The sequence below is a fragment of the Vollenhovia emeryi genome, unplaced genomic scaffold, assembly GCF_000949405.1.
Source record: "Vollenhovia emeryi isolate VEMERY1.0 unplaced genomic scaffold, V.emery_V1.0 DF939160.1, whole genome shotgun sequence".
Taxonomy (NCBI): Eukaryota; Metazoa; Arthropoda; class Insecta; order Hymenoptera; family Formicidae; genus Vollenhovia; species Vollenhovia emeryi.
This window is the reverse complement of record NW_011967206.1, coordinates 371,964-391,997: the sequence shown is the minus strand read 5'-3', so window position 1 is coordinate 391,997 and position 20,034 is coordinate 371,964. Positions and strand designations below refer to the sequence as shown.

At 40.7% G+C, this 20,034-nt stretch overlaps 1 protein-coding gene across 1 annotated transcript in view; it reads left to right on the top strand.

The window, feature by feature from the left end:
* LOC105564691 (neurogenic locus Notch protein) overlaps positions 1-20,034 on the top strand; it is a 291,723-nt gene that overhangs the window by 100,066 nt on the left and 171,623 nt on the right. Inside the window, exons 3-4 of the mRNA XM_012017253.1 lie at positions 16,131-16,402; positions 18,984-19,179. Of these exons, the coding sequence (XP_011872643.1) occupies positions 16,131-16,402; positions 18,984-19,179 (468 nt within the window). The remainder of the gene's footprint in view (positions 1-16,130; positions 16,403-18,983; positions 19,180-20,034) is intronic.

Sequence of the window (20,034 nt, the reverse complement as noted above, 5' to 3'; positions counted from 1 at the left end):
AAACGTTTGGGCTCCAAGATGGCGGACGAGTCAGCTCCCCTTTATCTAGTAGTGGCGAATACGTCCATCAGAAAGCAGATAGCGTTTTTTTTTTTTAAGTTATTGTAGGAAACCTTCGAACTTCAAGTTTTGTCAAAATCGAGATACTTATCTCGGCCAATACCCAAACTAATGCCCTAAACATACCTACATTGAGAAAAATCTCCATCGGATAAACCAATTAAATAATGTTTCCGATGGTTAATTTTTCCGATTACGTTTTCCGGTTAAATTAGGGTTACGTCCGACGAGCTTTATCCGATGAAATGCAGTTACCGATGAAATTTGATTGAAAAACTGATCACATCTTTCATCGGATATATCCATTTGTTATTATGTAATTGGATTATCCGGTTATATTTAATCGTGCAGTTTTCTCAATGCAGGTCTGAACTTTACGCAGTTATGCAATTTTCATCACGTGCAAATATAAAGCGTGATTCCGTATGAAACAAATAAAATTAGAAATCTATATTGAATGGATAATAAGTACGCGACAGTCTGACTTGTTATCGATACGACTTGAAAAGTACGGGGACGGAGGAATGCCTTGTAATACAGGCGACGCAGGCGACCGTGTCTGCTCACGTAGAGGCGGGCGGAAATGTTTCTGGGAACTCCATAGGAAAACGAGTCCCACCTTGATCCACATCGAGGAGGTACGCAAACCTCCGGTATCTGCCCGCGGTCGGCATGGGGGAGTTTTACATCGGCGTAAACGCGAATAAGCGGCCTCGCCGCGCGCAACAATCTCGCTGCGGTTTCGCGCCGTTTTCCGGCTACGGCATGACCGAAGCGTTCGTAACGGATGTTCGTACTCGACTTTCGAAAACGACCGAAGGCGAGCTTGCTCCGTCGTTGACTCGTCGAATGCGTTGTCACCGATGATCATAATTTGTCCGGCGATACGTTTCAAACATCGATACGTCGAAGATTCGACGGAGGCGAGAGATACCCAGATATCCAGCACGTTGCGTTTCTTACGACGAAAGTAACGAGATACCGGTTGCAATAAAATTAAATTGCACGCGGGATTCGTCGGTGCGCGAGTGCGCCGTGCCTCCTTGTAAGATGGTAACTTTGCACCGCCATGCATCTTGATTATTATGATCTCCAGCAGTTTCCGTGCGTTATTCTCGATAGAGGCGAGCCACACCTGAGCGAGCGACCTTGATGAGATCAGCGATCGAGCATCGAGATGCGAGTACATACGCGTATTACTATAGCAATCTGCTCCGCGTAAGTCGAAGATCTGACAATCAGAACCGTGGGCTCTCACGTGCGTTCATAAGTGGCTTGCAAATCGTTTCTCTTCTTCCCTTCCTCTCCTTTCTGGGGCCTCGATATCTTCTTCCAAGCAGGATTGTTGCAATGGATTTATACTACCGTATTAATTTCATTCATCGCTACAAAAGTCGCGAGCAAATTGCAATATATAAATTTTACGGTCTTTTACTTAATATTTATTTTGATTGAATATCGAAAAGAACCTTCTTCGCTTCTACATATTTAGTAATATTCAAAAGTTTTGTGACTTTTTCTACTCTAAAGAGGTAATAAGAAAGAAACTGAAAAAATTAAGATATCTTCATATTTATAAATTTCTCCAAAATAATCTTTGAACCTTTGAAAGAATTATAAAGCTTGCTGTATGTTTTTAATTGATTTAGCCGAGACGCTCGCCTCAAATTTTTTATTGTCGTCTGCCTTCTTTTTGTATTTCCACACGTGCGTCATTTCCATTAACGCGAACAATCCCTCGAATTCTGGAAGAGGTTCTTTGGAGAGGAGTGTATATTTTCCAACGCGATCATCCTGAAGAGGAGCGAGAGTACGGGACGAACGTGAGGTCCTTATGCACGAAATGAAGAAGGGGACGCCATAGAAAAATATTCCGGCGACCTGTTTGCCGGCTTCAAGTGTGCAGACGGAAATATCATTGCCACGCTCCAGTAAAAAAAGAACCGGAGAGAGCTTTTTCTACCCGGTTGAAGAGAAGCGCAGAAGAAGGGGATGGTACAGGGAAAGAGGAGAGCGCGACAGACACATGGCGCTACGCAAACGCCACCGCCGTAAATTGTTAGCGACTTGCGTCTTGGCGACGCAAAGGAGAGGAGATGACTTTCGCTGCCTCTCCTCTCCCTCTTTCCTCCATGTTTTTCTTCATTCTACAGTCTTTTTCTATGTCGTGCTTTTTAACGTTTAACTCTTCGACACGACAGCCCATCTGGCTACCATGCATGCCTTCGTCTTTGCGGAACCTCACAACGTAAACTCTGCACTAGACGTTTATGCATTTGTGATAGAAATTGCGATATAATGAGATGGTGAACTGGAAACTGCACGGTACAATGTGATGGATGTAAAATGAAATTGATTGATTTCCGCGTCGTTTAAATTTTGATCAAACACGCGCACTGTGACAAAAGAATTCAATAGCGGCATTGCCCATTTTTTAGCAATCTTAAGAAAAATTTTACTTTAATATTCTTAGCTTTAAGAGAATATTAAAGTAATTTTTGTAATTAAGAAATGGATTATATTATTCTGCTACATAAAATTCTTCTCCTCTATTTGCTAGAATATGCTACAATTAAACCAACAGCATACGATACTATGTTTCCTACTGGGTTGCTTACGAGAGCCAATCAGGATCTAGCCTTAAGTCACCTGATCTAAAACTCTGCATCCTTATTGGTTCTCGTAAGCAATCCAGTAGGAAGAATAGTATCGTGTACCGTTGGCTTTATATAACACAAGAAAATATGCTTCTTCTCTATTAGTGTATTCTTTAACAGTGATCTAAATCTTAAAATTTGATCTCTCTTTTATACACACAGTTATGCATGCAATATATGATAGATAAATGTGTCCTCTGTCTATCATATTTCGAAGTGATGATCTCTTAGATTTGCGGGTGACCAGCAGCGTCATTGATTCTTTCGAAATGATCGGTCACGCATTGCCGGAAAAAGGATCGTGTTCCCGATCCCGAGAGATCACCTAAAGTGCCGGCACTTCTTGTCGGTGCATGGCCACAGGTGGTCGACAGACACGGCATGTTGTCGACCGGCGAATCGACGACCTAATTGGGGCTCCTTTGGCCGCGTCTTCCGATCGACCCAGATCCCCCCATGATTTTTCGATAATTACACCCGGCTGGTTCGTTCGCCTGTCGAATCTTCGGATCGATCGAATTCTTGCTGGCATCTCACCTCCGCGCCTCGCGCTGCTCAACGAGTCCCGGCTCGGTGGCTCGACGAACGTTAGCGTTTGACGGCTAAATTACATACTACTTGACGTACATGACGCAGCGTAGCGTCAAATTAGACGAAAATGTTGCGTGAACTTGTACAAATTTCATCAGTCGTGATGCCAACGCTCGAGTCAACGAACGTTAAATATAACGTTGAATGTACGTTGAATATGTATCTCTTTTTAGCATGTTAATACAAGGATACAGTGAAGGATGTAGGATATAATACGCATAATTTGTCAGAGATCTCTCTTTCGCGGGGATATCTTTCAATTCCAACTCACTCGCTGATTCAAGTGCCTCAATTTTAACTAAATAATTAGTATTCAGCAAATAAAGACGTAAGGGCGGAAATATTCACTGCGCATACATTTTCATATTTATTTGCGTTATTTTTTTTTTAAACGTAAATCGTTAACACTTTTCCCGTAACATTTTTCTCACACTTGCCGCGTGCGATAGTAAGTATATTTGTTAAGCGTCGCATTACGTTCTCAGGGCGTTAAACTTAATAACGTATCATGGGACCATTACCTTATCAATGCACCACCCTTGAAGTGCGAGGGAGAACAAAAATAAACCAATGCCCTCCGTGAGAACCTCCTCACCTTTTTCCTGCGCTCTCTTTCTCCCGGCCTCCTTCTTTCTACCGCACTTCGTTTTCTCATTCCCCTTCGCACTCGATAGCTTCGTTAAAAGCATGCTTGCGATGCATATGGTACCGATCGTCGTCGTTGTCGTCATCGTCAACAAGGAGACCTGACAAAAACGGGGTCTCTGTTTTACATGCTCGAGAGCACGCATTACGCGCACCGTGTCGTGCACGTATAAAGCATAAGTTTATTATTACTGGAAACAGCACACATCGCGGTTTATATCACCGGAGACCTTATAGTCGTGCGTGGGAATTCTTCGTTCGGGGGTTACAGCGCGAGCATTAATTCTATAACAAACAGGGAGAGAATTTTCTTTTAAAATTTATCCCGAAAATTATGTAATCGTGGGACAACACGGCATTTCGAGGAATTTTATGAGTTTTTGGAAATTTTACCATACATTTCACTAGAATTATACTTGTTGGTGTGTATTTTACCAGTAACATGTGCCGTGACATGTGATGTTCATGTAACGGCAAGATGAATGAAATTTGAGAATTAAAAGATATGAAGATATGCCCGTGCGAAAGACTGAATTAAATTGCACGACCATGTATAATTTTGTCGCATCCTTCATTTACGCTCGACGAGAGCTCGAAATATCCTCGCTACGGAAAAGACACATGCCGTTGATCGCGCTATACCGTGATTCTCAATGCCGTGACGAACGACGCTTTTTCACCTTGGTACACGCACGTGCGTGCGTCTTGTGGAGTATGGCGTGACCGCGATCACCTACGGCGTTACCGCAGGTCGCGTTTTTAAAAAGGCCTGCCTTCGTACACGTCGCTTCTTTCAAAACACGTTCGCTGTCGCAATCGTCAGCGGTCTCGCATTTTACGATCTTGTCGGCCACACGAGTCGCTGAGTGTTACGTTTCGAAAGCCGCAGGACACACGTCGTTGTCCTCTTCTCCTGGGAATATGTTTCAGTTTATTCCCTTTGGATTCCGTACTGGACTCTTTTCCTAATTATTACAGCGTAAGAGAAGTGTAGTATCGCGTTACGAAACGGTATTATGATATTTGACCATATTTATTTGTTATTTTCTCTTACAATTGGTCGCAATTTTATGGTAGGAAAGTATTGGAATACAATTATTGAAAAACTCTCGCGGAGTGCAGTCACTCAAAATTTCGTAATTTAATAATTCCGATTACTGTATAAACGAGTACGCATTTCTGAATCAAGATTTAGAATATATATATATGGAAATTGGAAAAATATATTCCTTTATAACAATTAATTGAATTCTCTTCTGCATAACTTATGCTTTTTTTGAGTGACTGAAATCAATAATTGTATTCCAATACTTTTCTACCATAAAATTGCGACCAATTGTAAGAGAAAATAACTATTATGCTTGACATTTTAAATCTAAATATTAATGAAAGAAAATATATTAAAATATGTATATCTAAGAATTATTTATTCTGTTGCCAACTGCAATCTTATTTAGACCTAGATGAAATCCTTGTCAATCGTAGGATAATCGGAAACTAATGAGAGATCACCGGTCATCCAAGTAATCCAAAACCCTCGTAAACAAGGGTTGTTATTCATCTGTATGCGTGTTCGTAAATGGTGCTCGCTCCCCCGCGAAACAGAACAACTCCCTTAACCCGCAGTCACATTATCCACGTGGGAAATCCCACTCGGTCTTACTACCGCTTCATTCACAAAAGCACTTCTTTACCCTCATAACCCCTTCAGAACGTCCGGGTGTCTCTAAATACATCGATTGTGACACCACAATTTACAAGACGATATCTCTCTCTCTCTCTCTCTCCCCCCCCTCCCCCTCCCCCCTCTCTCTCTTATCTTGCATTTCTTATCTACACGCGTCCTTTTAAACGTACATATGTTTCTTCGCAGTGTATTGCCTCTACATTCTGGAAACCGGGGTCTTAATGCTATTTCGATATTGATGATATTCTTAATGAAAAAGAAGCAACGAATTAAAATGCAATATTACTCGTTTTCTTTATCATATAATACTCGCGTCTTGTTAAAAGATAAAAAACTAATTTTTGTATTTAATATTTAATATTTTATTATTTTTTGTGGCTGAGCAGTGCAGAATATTTTTTACCTCTTAGAAAGGTTAAGAAATATATTGTACACTGAGAAAAATTTCCATCGGATAAACCGATTAAATAGTGTTTCCGATGGTTAATTTTTTCGATTACGTTTTCCGATTAAGTAATGGACACATGCGATAAAAATCCGATAAAATTTGATTAAGAAACCGATCATATTTTTCACCGGATATACGATGTAATCGGATATATCCATTTGTTATTATGTAATTGGATTATCCGATTATATTTGATCGGACATTTTTCTCAGTACAGCCGTGAGAAAATAAAATGATACATTATACTTATTGTTAGTGTGTCTGTAATCTCGCTCGTATTTCTTTCTTCGTACCGGAGATAATTTTATCGAAGCTGTCTTTCCTGACTCTTTTAAATTTGAGGGAATCACGATCACTCTTCGATCGTTGTTATCGCACCTAGTACAACGAGCACGATGAAATCGCGACAACTTCCTATTTCTCAGATTCTTATCTCTGCCCTGCCGTTAATTGATCGCGTCCGTTCATCCTTAATTATTCGACGAATCGCCACTGACCTTTCACTATACCTCTCTCGTCCACAACTCCCCCGGACAGTCGGCATCGGTTTTCTGTCGGCGACGCTCCCAGCCTTAATGGATGCTAATTCGACGACGATGGTATTACGGTGGCGTTTCTTAATTAGCGGGTCGCCGCGGGTGCCAGAGTGATCAGCTAATTACACGCTTCTAGACCCAGATAGAAAAAGAGAGAGAGAGAGAGAAAGTGAGTGTACGTACGTGTGAGCGAGCGAAAGAATATTTCTTCCTATTACCGACGTCCGTTAGTTCGTTTTTTCGGTTTCGGTAGTCGGTTTTCTAGACTCCCCGATCCTTCCCGTTCTTGAGACACAAGGACGCGGTCAACCGATGTACCAAGAGAAGTTTTTCGGGGAGAAGGATGAAGTGAAGGGGAGGGGAGGGGGTAGACCCCCGAAGTCCATTAACATTCGGCGCGGCAAATTACAAGCCGAGACACTAATGGACCCGGCACGAGTGGTTGGGCGGTCCACCGAGCATTGATGGTGGGTGGTGATGCTGGTGGCTGTGACTGGTGATCTTAGTGCCGAAGAGCTGCATCCTTTCCCTGTCTCCGTCTACTATGCCGTGGAAGGACCGGCTTCTAGATGAGTTTTCGTGATACTGCGCCTCCGCGCTCCGAGAGAAGCGTTCGGCCTTCTGGGATTCACCGCGACTTATCTTTGTAATCCGTAACCAGTTTCGTCGCTCGTACCACAAGTGGGTGATGTCGAAACGTAACAATGTTCAGTACTAGTATATCAAAACTTTTTGGTATCTGTGAGATGAATAAAATGATATAACGCGTAAACAAAAATATATATTATATATACAAAAATATATATAATATATATAAAATATGAAAATTATAGGAAAGGAAAAGATAACAAAAAGATCAAATAAGTTTCGTTGCTTTACAAAGTTGCATTAATTTACATAATATCACGAATAAAGTACTTTACACCATGATGTGCGCGAATTTAGCTCTCCTTTTCTGTATTATTTTGGTACTTTATGTCTAATGATATATATTTATGAAGCCTATGACGTTATTAACTTTATTATCTCATTTGCACGCCATTTGACTACCTAATCTCAAGTCCATTAGCAGCAGGGAAATTATGAATAATTTGTAATAAATAGCGTGCTCGCGCACAAAACCGGATAAATATATTTTCGCTCTGGAGGAAATTGCTCTTAAAGATTCCCTCCTGCAATTCTTTAATCATGTACCGATAATTTTAATTATTTCCGTTGTATTTTTAACAGAATGGTCGTTTGCTTTAGCATGTAATTTGAAATCTAGTTAGAACAACATGGAAGAATTAGAAAGACATTGAAATCCTTGGAAGGGCGTGAAGATTTATTTCTTCCTATCCTCAGGATTCGATGCGCCACGTTAATGCTAGAATCGTGAGATCACTGGGATCCTAACATATTATTAGGGAGCTTACCTTCGAAGATATAAATTATACGAGCCGGTATTTTTAAATGTCACTTTTCTCTCTTGTGATTCGAAAATAATAACTTTAAATAAATATAACATTCAGAAATGTTTTTAACTTTTATTTATGTATAGTTAAATGTCACTAAAAAGAATCCATTATAATCTACTTAAAGTTTAATCACTAGATCGATTGTCTTTTATGATCTTTAGCTGAACGCTGTTTCTTGCAGAAAAATATTCTATTGGATAAGTAATTGATTTAATCCACATGAAGAAGAATATCGGTTGGATACCTCCGCCGTATGCACGCTCGCGTAAGCTCTTTCTTGCGGAACTTGGAGCGACGATCACGTAGCGACCGACATTGAGTGATCGATCATTCGCCGCCGAAAAATCGCTCGCGCTCCTCGCCTACATAAAACGATCGCCGATACCGCGGTGCGGCACGTCCGCTTTTCGACGAGTGCAATTGCTCGTGTTCAAGGTGGCCGGAAAAAGCGGCGGCCGATCTCTCGCCGTTCGCAAAAACGAACGATCTGGCCTGGCCGAGTCGTTAATGCGACCGACGAAGCGTGTTGCCCACCTAAGAACCACTAATAACAACTGTCTTTACCCCTTTTCCTCTCTCGTCGTCCTCTTCGCGCTCGCTCGTCCTTTCTCTTTTCCCTACGCGGACACCCGTGCCTCTTCGTCCTCGCCGTCTTTCCTTCCTCCTGCTCCCTTTCCGCTTCTTTCGTTCGCCGAAGTAATTCGAACTCGTGCCGAAAGAAGCTGGGGAATTTACCGCGGCCGAATGCCTTTACTTTCGAAGTCGTTGGTTCCGGTCCCAAATCCGTCGGTCACTGCGGCCCAATAATAAGCGACCTTTATCTTCCTTCACCCTCGCTCGATTCTTGGTAATTATCCCTCTCTTATATAATTATAACTCATATTTCTCAACATTTGGAACAGAGCCGGGACTAGACATTTTGGCGCCCGAGGCCAGTGCGCCCCTTAGTAACAAAAAGATTTATTTTGCAACTTGTAAAGCATAATAAAAGTTAATTAATTAAATTCATAAGGCTGTACTGTGGTAAACACAATTTCGAAGGACTAAAGAGCCGTGACAGGATGTTGGTGTCTAAATATTTCTCGTTTTAAATTTACTGCGAAAAATGTTACCTCAGCCAGGGCTTGAACCTGGACCTCCCCCTCTCACCCGGCCGGCGTCTCAACGTAATAAAAATAATTTTAATTAGTTACATTCAATATATTAATATTAATTTTAGTAGAACATCTAATCATCATGTATACAGGTATACATCATAAAAATTTGTATTGCCACACGGAGAGACCGATTTGGTTACCACATGTCTAATTAGGGTTGGCACAACCCCAATAAATAGTGATTTTTGGGACAGCTATATCTGTGGTTGTCATACCCACAGTGGTATAATAAGTAGTGGAGACAACTATATGCGTTTTGTGCAGCAAACTTAGTGAATGTTGCAAGACAAAACAATGTAGATGCCCCTACTATTTATACGGTAACATTTTAATTGCAGTTATTTTTGCCTTAGTCGGTCTTGCCGTGTATTTTTGCGCCCCTACAAATCTTTTACAAGTGCCTAGTTCGCCACCCTAGTCCCGGCTCTGATTCGGAAATTCTGTCTAGGCGATAATTGCATCCTCGATAGAAATATAGATTTCTTTTTTGCCCAAAAACCAGACAAGGAAATTGTATTGTTTAAAAGAAGTTTGAAACTTACTCTCACGGATATTTACTTCGAGATTTAGTCATTGGGCATAAAGGTTTTTTTTTTAAGAAAGCACAAATATTTAATGACGTCCCTGCACGGTGCTGGCAAAGAAATAATTAACGACGTTCTCGTACCACGTCTCGTTATGGAAATATCGACTTGATCCTCATTCGGTTTACGGTAATTATCTTCTTAAGCGGCGATGGCTTACATTTCTCGACATCCGGAAGCCATTCATCTCGGCGAGAAAGAAAAGTACATGATGTACGGCATGCTTGTGGCGAAGTTGGTTTGTCATAGGAAAGATTACCATAATGTAATCTGATTTCCGTATGTATGAACATTTGACGACGTCTTATTTCAAATCTATGCAACGATGTAGCTTCAATTTATAGAGGTTTTTTATAAAATTGCCTGTTCTACAGCATTTTTAGTTCAGGTATGATCAGCCGGTCCCGTCACACCTTTCTCCACAGTTTCCAGATTTTACACGAATATCATTTTGCGGAATTCGCCGTTCGAAAATTTATCGCGTCATTCTCGATGTACGATCAACCGTTGGAGGGGAGGAGGGAGATCCCTTCTCCCCGAGATCCCCGATTCGAGATGCTCGAGCTCGTTTTGCTCACGCTTGGCTTTCCGTTCCGTCTGGGACTGCCGGGTTATTACCGGCTAAGTGGACGATTCGTAATGACACCGGAGGCTGCCATTTTAGTGCTAAGTGCCGCGCATTATCGGCGGGGGATGACGGTAGTCGCCTTTATATTTTTTCTGTCTCTATCTCTCTTTTCTTCTCTCGTTCGCCTTCTTTTCCCCTCCCTCGCGCACTCGCGTTGCGAATGTTTTGGACAAAAAGCTGCGATTCCTAATGCAACAATTTGTAATCTCGCGTGCCGATATTGGCGTGCACTTATATTCGTCGCTTAAAATACCGCGAATCTACTGTGAGGTGCGCCAGAAGTTGTGTCCCTACTCAAATAGCAGGTTAAAACTAAACATAGAGTTGCTTATAATTAAATGTACCATGAGAAAAATGTCCGATAAAATTAACCGGAAACACTATATTGGTTTATCCGATGGAAAGTTTCTTCAGTGTACCTATACAAGATTGTGACTTAATATTAAATATTTTTTTTAACGAATCTTAATTGTAAATTCTATCTCGTGAATTAGTGAATGTACATAAGAAACAATTGAGTCACGCATTTCAAAATTTATCTCTCTTCCAAATTAAATATATTAATGTGGTTCATTGATTACCGACATTTATTTGCCACGCAGTATCGTTCCGTTGTATCGCGTTTATTCGTCAATTAAGCTCCCAAGATCCGTAAAGACTTACTACCGAGGTGTTGCACGCGACGCAATATCAGATGTCTGTTTAGATCACGGGGAACGCATACGGCCATTCATCATGCCTCGCAGTGAAGGGAGAGACAGGAACAAGCCGAGCGAGAGAATATCCTTCGGATTTACGAGGCAATTTCGGCGAGCGATCCGTTAATTTCCGGATGATACTGTGCGATAACTTGACGGAAATCTTGGCTATCGATCTTTCACGTCACACTGGGACGCTGCGACCACGTGCAATATCCTGGCGATCCAGCTTTATTAATTTCGATTCACGGACAATTTTTCGCGGATGCGTTCAACTTCCTGACTCAAATAGTTTGAGAGATTTTGTTAGACTCCTCGTATAGAAAGCGCCGTTGCTTCAAACGACTTGCGAATAATAATTGATACGTCACACGTCGTCGTGGAAACTTTATCTGATAGATTGAGCAACGTTATTAAATATTAAAACTGAAGAATTATAACTCCGATATAATCTAAACTTGCCCGGCTACGCCATCTACTAATTTATCGTGTGAACGAATTAAGAACTTCGTTCGCGAGCTAGGAAGAGACCGCGGAAATTGGCATGGAGCCAGTAGGAACTTTGCACTCCCACGTTCTCGATCGCACAATGTACGATCATTTCAATAATCTTTATTATGCGAAACGGAGCAAAAATTTATGTAAGACACTTTCGTTTCCGTTTGCATCAGACACGTCGAAACTTTCAGGTAGAATTTTGAACTTTGTTCGATATGAATTCAATATGGTAAAATACAAATTCCCCAAAATTAACGACAAAATAAAAATTTCTCGTAAAAGGATACCCGAGGCGAAACTCTGTTTTCTACAAGTGCTCAAGAGATAAGCGTAATATTGTTATTAATACAATATATATACCCGTAGCATTTAAATATATTAAAAAGGTCAGTGCTCCGAGAGCTGGTTTTTAAAAAAATACGACTTTGTTGAGGATACGTCTGATCGCAACTCATGAGCTGATTATAATTTGGAGCATTGAGAGTATGGCGCGGAGCATTCAAAAACGGGAAACAACAGAGAAATTGCGCAAACGTGTCGTATTTAATGATGACTTATATGACTCAGATTTTCGTCTCGAGTATTATTTAGAGTGAAAACTAGTATACTTTAATAATGATGCTTATTGACCACACAAGCTGTGTTTTCCTGCTCAATTAGGACGCACCCCAATGAGTTTCATATTATGTCTACCGACGAAATACGAGGCACATTTTAGAGATTCTACAGGCTTGTTTGAGTTATTAGTTAGCATTGTTAGAGACTATTAGAGAGTCAACCCTAAAAATGAAACTTGTAGAACACGTTATAACGTGTGATAATTAATAGCTGTTTTCGTATGTTACAAGGTGGTAATATAAGGTAATATCGTACTACTATTAATTAATAATCTTATAAAAAATACGCTGCAATGTATGAATAAAAAAAGATTAATGTAAAGATATTTATATGAAAAGAATTGCTTGCATGAAAATAACTATGGCAAAAAGCATGAACGGCAAACAGAGATTAAGTAGATAATAGAACCAGTGGAGGGTAAGATGTAATCTTTAAAATAGTCATGCACGAGTTAATAATTAAATGTAAAATGTAAATGTTAAATGTAAAAAAAACGTTTCGATCCACTCCGGATCATCCTCAGTGCAGAGAGATACAAGTAAAAAAATAAAAAATAAAATTCTGACATGAAAGCACGAATATGAAGTAATAAGGGATATAGGAGCCAAGACAGGATGTTAGTGTCGAAATGATTTTAACTTTTCAATTTCTCGTGGTCTCGTATTTGCAAGGATGTAACAGCCGGTGTACTTGTGCAAGTAGATAATATTCAAGACGTTATTTCAATTTTTCAAGATAAATGTCAGTGTTAAAAATATAAAGAATGTGCTCCTTTCTAAATTCGCAATATTAATTAATCTTAGCGGAATGCACACATAAATATCGCGTTTTTCTAAATCATCCATCATGTGCATCATCTCGCGCGCAAGCGTGTGACGCATAGGCCTGTCCTCCCTGGCAAATCGCGTTTGCTCGAAACGTCGACCGCACTGGCGCTTAAATGACTTCATAATTGATGACCGTCGCAATTAGCGAGCAGGGCGACGAGTCGCGCCTCGCGGCGAAACGTTTTCGTACGCCTTCGTGAACGTGCGAAATTGCTGCACGCCACGCCGGTAGCGCGCGACAATCTTATCGTTGAACCGCGCCACACGTTCACTAGCGCTCGTGTAAATTACGGCTTCTACGGTGACCGGTTTGCAGTTGCGAAATACAGAAGACGGGCCTTTAGTGCCGTTGAATTGATAAAACGCTTCCGGAATCGCGGCACCGTCATTGCAAATCGAGAGCAACGTAGAGCTGATAATTTACATAACACGAATCCGTTCTCGTCGCCGCCCGGCCGCTTATTTGTTACTTATCTATGCGCTTACAAGGAGGATACTTATCTGTGTATTTGCAAGATTATCCAGAAGCAGGATGTTGCGACATCTTCGACGATAATTACAATCTCGTTCGCGCGACATCTTCGCTTATCGCGTTAGATATTTGCGAGAACGTCGCGTTAACACCGCGTACGCTTTTCGTGCTCCTTTATCTCATTTAAGTGATTGAAACGTTGACGCGTATCATATATTTACTAGATATTAAATTAAATGAAACACTATTTAATTGGTTTATCCGATGGAAATTTTTCTCGTAACCAGTGTATATCAATCAAAAGGTTTACGAGCTAATAGGGAACAGAGACAGACATTCTGCTTTATGTATATAGATTATACTGTTACGAAATTTCCATAGCTATAATTTCTTCCATCTCACATACGAAAGAGAAAGACATCGATTTGTTGCATCTTACTTTAGCTCGCTCGTATTAGCAGCCACGTTACGTATCTCTGCGTTTGAGGGCGGATATTCACGGGTGGAAGTCAATAAATCGAAATGGCACGCCGGGCCTGACCGGCAGCCAAGAAGAAGCTCGCAAGTCGAGCAAGTAATGGCCGTGGAATCGTCGTTTCCGTTTACAGAGATACCGGCTGTAGCTCTCTAAGCGAGCGCGCGCGCACATACGCGATGGAAAGCGGCGAAAGAAGTCGAGACGAAGTCCGGTGCGATGCAGCTACGGCTGCAGGACAATGCGCTCGATGCGTTCCTGCATATCGATGCCGACTTAAGGATACCGCAATCTCGGTGTGTGTTGCATCGATAGAACAAGTATATGTAAACGAACGACTTTCACGTGAAACTTGAATCTACCTGTGGAGTGTTTTTAGACAACTTCTCCAGGAACTTGGACCAGCAGATTGGAAATCTCTAGCTCTCGACTCGAGGTCGAGATCGAGATCTCTTTAGAAAACGTTTGGTTTATATATTTTCAATGAGTACACATTTTGAGTATGCATTTCCAAATAACTCTAATTTTACAACGTCCTTACATTATTCTTGTATTACATATAAATTATAATACTGTCCATATAAATTGTATAACATGAGAACACGCTAACCATTTTTGCCGGATCTCTTCAGCCGCTTTTCTGAATTGCAGATAATTATGCAGATTAGTTTTCCCGTTATTTCGCAACTACATTTTTATTATAATATTTTAAGATAAATTAAGGCAATTTTAAGATAAATGGGTCAATGCCATCGAATGATAAAGCCATATTGTATATGTGAATATGACACGTGTTAAACTCGAAAGCGAGTGAACTCGATTTATGAACGCGCCGCAATTTGTCTCGTGCCGTAAGAAGATAACGAAGGTCCTTTCAAGGTAATGAGGATATGCTTGCTACATGAGACCGCCGTAAAAGATGTGCAGTTGAGAAAAACCTTTATGGTCGGCCGGCGTAAGGGGACGCAGGTTACCTTAAGGGTACTAGTTTCTCTAAGTTCTTTCGCATATCGATGAGACTGCAATGTAAAAGCAACGATCGATCGCAGCTTGCAGTATAACCGTCCGGCGATCATTAGGGTCCGTTAGACCATCGCTTTTTTGTCACGACAGTCGACAAAACACAGCAATAATTTCCTTATCGAGAAATCACGATCGTTGACCCTGTCATTGAAACGGTTAGTTGTGCATCTAGTCTGTACGTCATTTCATGGCAATTCTATGAAGCTTTAAATCGACAAACATTGGGGGCGATGGAATATAAGATCGCAAGCACGCGTGCTAAATTTCAAATAAAAGAAAAGTGTGAATAATTTGTTCGACACAGAAAGCGAGAATAATCCGAGTTTGAATATAACATGCGATACATTTTCAAGGAATCCGAGAAACGTATTGCAAGTTGCTCGACGCGGAGAGAGATCACGAAAGGACTTGTTTCTCTGAAAAATCGCGCGTTCCTTTTCTCATGCCACTTCACGCAAACGATGAATTCGACAGAAGTTATAAGAGGTGCAACGCACGAAGTTAGATACTCGCTTGGCGAATTCGCTGATACGTGTAACAGGCCAGTCACAAAGCCTGGACTCTTCGTCTTTCTGGACCTTCGTGGAAGTCTAAACCGCAATACGAGATATACCTTTTCGCGAGAACGCATTATAGTTCCCCTTGAAATTGCCCACCTCGATCAAGACGCTACTGCCCCCTTTTATCTCTTTTCGCTTTTTTTCATTTACACAAAGTTCAGAAAAATCTCCAAGAAGTAGAATAAAAATTTATCAACCGTTTTTAGAATCATAGGTAATAAACGATTTTATAAAATAGTTCCGTAAAAATTTAAGCGTTATATTTATGTAAAACCCTTTTATGGTAAGAAATTTGTATGGTACAAAAATTTGGCAATTCTAAAAATTTGCCAACTTGTGAAAACGTTTACTTAAGTGAAAGGTAGAAGTATCGTGTGTAAAATCATGCAATTCTCTCGTGAAATCGATCCACCGAGCCAAAATATTATATACATATATTGCTCGTTTTAATTTACGACCAACGAGGGAGGTATCGAGATTTCTTTAATCGTGACATAATTCTGTTTCAGCTGCACATCGAAATACGTGGGAGAATACTGTCAACATTTGAACCCATGCTACACGGGATCGCGCTGCCAAAACGGCGGTTCATGCAGGGTACGCGAGGGCATCGGAGGTGGCACGCCATCCTTCACATGTGCATGTCCCGTCGGTTTTACCGCCAGCCTCTGCGAAATCCCAATCGAAAACGCCTGTGACTCCTCGCCCTGTCTCAACAGCGCTACATGCAATCTCAAGTCGTTGCACGAGTATGTGTGCACGTGCAGCATCGGATACACAGGTCAGTAAACAATTTCATATCCTCGTATTTGCGATCAGAAATTGAAATCTATGATTTTGCGTAAATTCGGACTGCTATGATCGCGCGAAAATTATTTCGACGTTTATCGAGCATAACAAGATTTGTCGATTCGCAATTTCGTACTCGGCTGCTTATCGAGGATCGCTGCGAGCGTTGATAAAAATTACCGTGTAAATGACTAGTTGCAGCGATCAAATGATCAAAACCAACTCGTTACGGTTGTCAACAGTGTTAAAGGAAAACTATGCGGATTCTTAAAGGGGAATAATTGCGTAAGCCCGACAATGAATAGGCTGTATGTTAGTCATCGTATACTTAAATATGCTTATCGATTCGCGTGGGTTGAATAGCAAGGTTAATAGATAGACGGGACGATAACGTGTTGCAATTAACCAGTTCGCATTGTGCTGCACGTCATAAAGAAACGTCGAGACCGAGCTATAACTGTAAATTTGCATTGAGCTATTAAAGTGTACTCTATATGTATGCAGTACGTGTGACTGTCGGATGACAGGCTTTACATCAATTTTTTAAATAGAACATTATCTTGATACACATTTTTTATGCAGTCCCCATCTCATCAATTATGCGTAAATCACGGAAGTCCAAGTTTGATGAGATAACGATTGCGTTAAAAATATGTATCAAGATAATGTTTAGTTAAAAAAATTATGTAAAGCCCGTGATTCGATATTACGCACATGTAGAGTACCTTTTAATAACTCAATGCAAATTTACAGTTATAGCTCGGTCTCGACGTTTCTTTATGACGTGCTGCGGTACGGTTATATTTTTTACAATTGTTTCTCGGAATAAAGTGCCAAAGCACGCGCTGGTATGCTTGACGAATAAATCTAGAAACACGGGGGGACTTTCGAAAGAAAAGCAAGGAAAAATAGAGAAAGAGGTAGAAGAAGGAAGGAAAGGCAGGTTGAAGTGTGCGTAGGATAATTGACGAAGAACCATGCGGCATTTTGCTGTGGCGGTACCTTTGGCCGAGTGGTGCTCAGTTTTCTGCATTTTCACTGAACTCGCAACGGCTCGCGGAGGGATAATTTCTCGATTTTAAGACAATACGTATTTTATATATCAATATTCATTTTGATTGGCAGATATGTTAATAATTGTTCTTCCCAAGTTAGATGCTCGATTGAATTAAATTCTTTGTTGAAAGTATTTTCACCTGCGAAATTTAGACAAGATAGACAAGATATGAATTACTTATAAATATGTATAAAACATCTCTTTAAATTTGATGATTTTGATACATAAAATATATAACAAGAATAGACAAGACTTATTGTCGCCAGTAAGTAACTAACCAATGTGGGAAATTAATAATCGACACAACTTGCAAATTCTAATTAAAGAAATTTATTGCGAAAAGTATTACCTCAGCCATAAAATATATGAAATTTTTCAACGAGTTAATAGAGAAAAGAACTCTCTAAAATATATTTGAATCGTGAACAATGAGCACCGCTAAAGTTATAGCGGTTGCACGGCGCAGATCGTAGAAGCAAAGACATCGTGGTCACAAGAGAACAAGTAGCGACTCCGGTAATTAGTTCCACTAATCAGTAGTCCGCGAAGGGAAGGGAAAGAGAGGCTCTTACCTCAGATACATGCTCCATCGTCCAGGATTACCGCCGTCTTAAGGTATATTTCCACTCGCGGGCCGAATACTAGCCAGCAAGAAATGCCGAGCTAATTTATTCTTATCTTCGCCGAGATCTTCATCTACAAAATGTTATTTTTATGTTTTTGCGCTGCAACGTTTGTCCTTAGAGGTTTTAAGAGTATTTTACGATGGTCTAGCGAATAAACGTCCAAGCTTTCGTAGAAAATATGTGAGTGTTGTCGGGTCTTGATCATCCTTCGTATATTAAAATGCTACGTGTAATTTTTTATACACGTGTGCAAATAAAATTTCTTGTTGTAAATTTTAATGGAATAACTTATAGCTCATGATGTATTTAATTTATTAAAAAGTTGAATTCTTGATTGATTCCAATTACGTTTAATCTTAAGCTTTTATCTGCTAATGGTGATTTGGAAATATAATAATTGTACAAACTGTACGATTTTCTTGTCTTTCGTTATCATGATCAGTATTATTGTTATTCTGTGCATTTGATTTTTCGAGTTTACGATGCAAACGTGGAGATCAATTGTGAAAGCATCAAAAAGAGAAGCTCAAGATTTATGAAATATTTTAAGTAGAATTTCTTAAACACATTTAACTCCCTAGACTCATACATTTAACAGCAACGGGAAAACAGTTGAAAAAAACGGTTATATCTTTGAGTTTGCTAAATTAACTTTCCGTAACTAAGAGTTTCGAGTCGCGCTAAAGTAAAATTCGTTTGACACGATAAAAGGGGATTAAGTCATTAAGGTACAGCAACGCAGGACGAAGAGCTCGTAATTTTTAATTGAATCGTGATTCGAGCTCTCAATATAACGACGCAAGAGCGTGTGAGTTTTCGGCCGTGCACACATAACGAGAATGTGCGCCGGTGCAAGACGTTGAACAACATCGTTTCTTTTTATTTTTCAGGTGACCATTGCGAGCGACAGGATTACTGCGCCTCGTCGCCCTGTCAAAACGGGGCCGAGTGTCGCTCGTTCGAGGACAGCTACAAGTGCACGTGTGCACCTGGCTTCACGGGACCGAATTGCGCGGACGACATCAACGAGTGTGAGAGGAACCCGTGCAGACACGGTAACTGCAAGAATACTCACGGATCTTACAAGTAAGTCGGACGACATGCTTAACGATTGCCCCGTAACACATTGTACGTACGTATTTTTTTTATCGCGCCTCCGAAATGATTATACGACGTGTGTGCACTGAGGCGGGCGTTTCGATCAAGATTCAGGGACGTTTTTAAGTCGAGCGTAAAAAGCGGACATTGAAGACACTGCATAATTATCGATGGAATGCTGCTCTCGAGGAACACCCGAGAAACCGGGACTTTTTAATTATTTTTTATATGTCCCTTCTCGCTCCTTCTCCGCGGCGCACGTACAATGTCTCCCGAGAAAACTCATCCAACCTGTTAAATATTAACGCGGTATTTGTTCAGCGAATACCTCGTTATTTTCAACACGAGATTTAAATTAAAATCCCGTTAAAATGAAGTGTTTATCTGAAATTCACTCGAGACGAAAAAGTTCCTAATAATATCTAAATAATGTTTCTTAGCATAGTTGAATTACAGTTGAATGACGTTACTCTTTTAAGTTTGGAATTATGAAAATCTGACAACGGATTCGTAATCAGCGACCCCAGAAACCCTTGTATACAAAATTTAGCGAAAAATGGTTCAACACAAAAATGTACGCTTCGAAGGGTTAAACGATAGGAACGTAAAGCACGCGCGGTAGAAAGAAACGGTCGGGATGTGCAGTCTGAAATCGCCAGCGCGTACATCGAGGCGAGGCCACATCTCGGCAGCCAGGAATCTCTCATTTGTCCAGGGGGGGTTGCGGTGCGCGCGTGCATCGCGTGAACGTGCACGGTCACGATCGGGCCGCGGATAATCGATTCTACGAGCAATCGGGATCTGCATATATGGAACGAGAGAGGGATACGAGAACGAATAAGC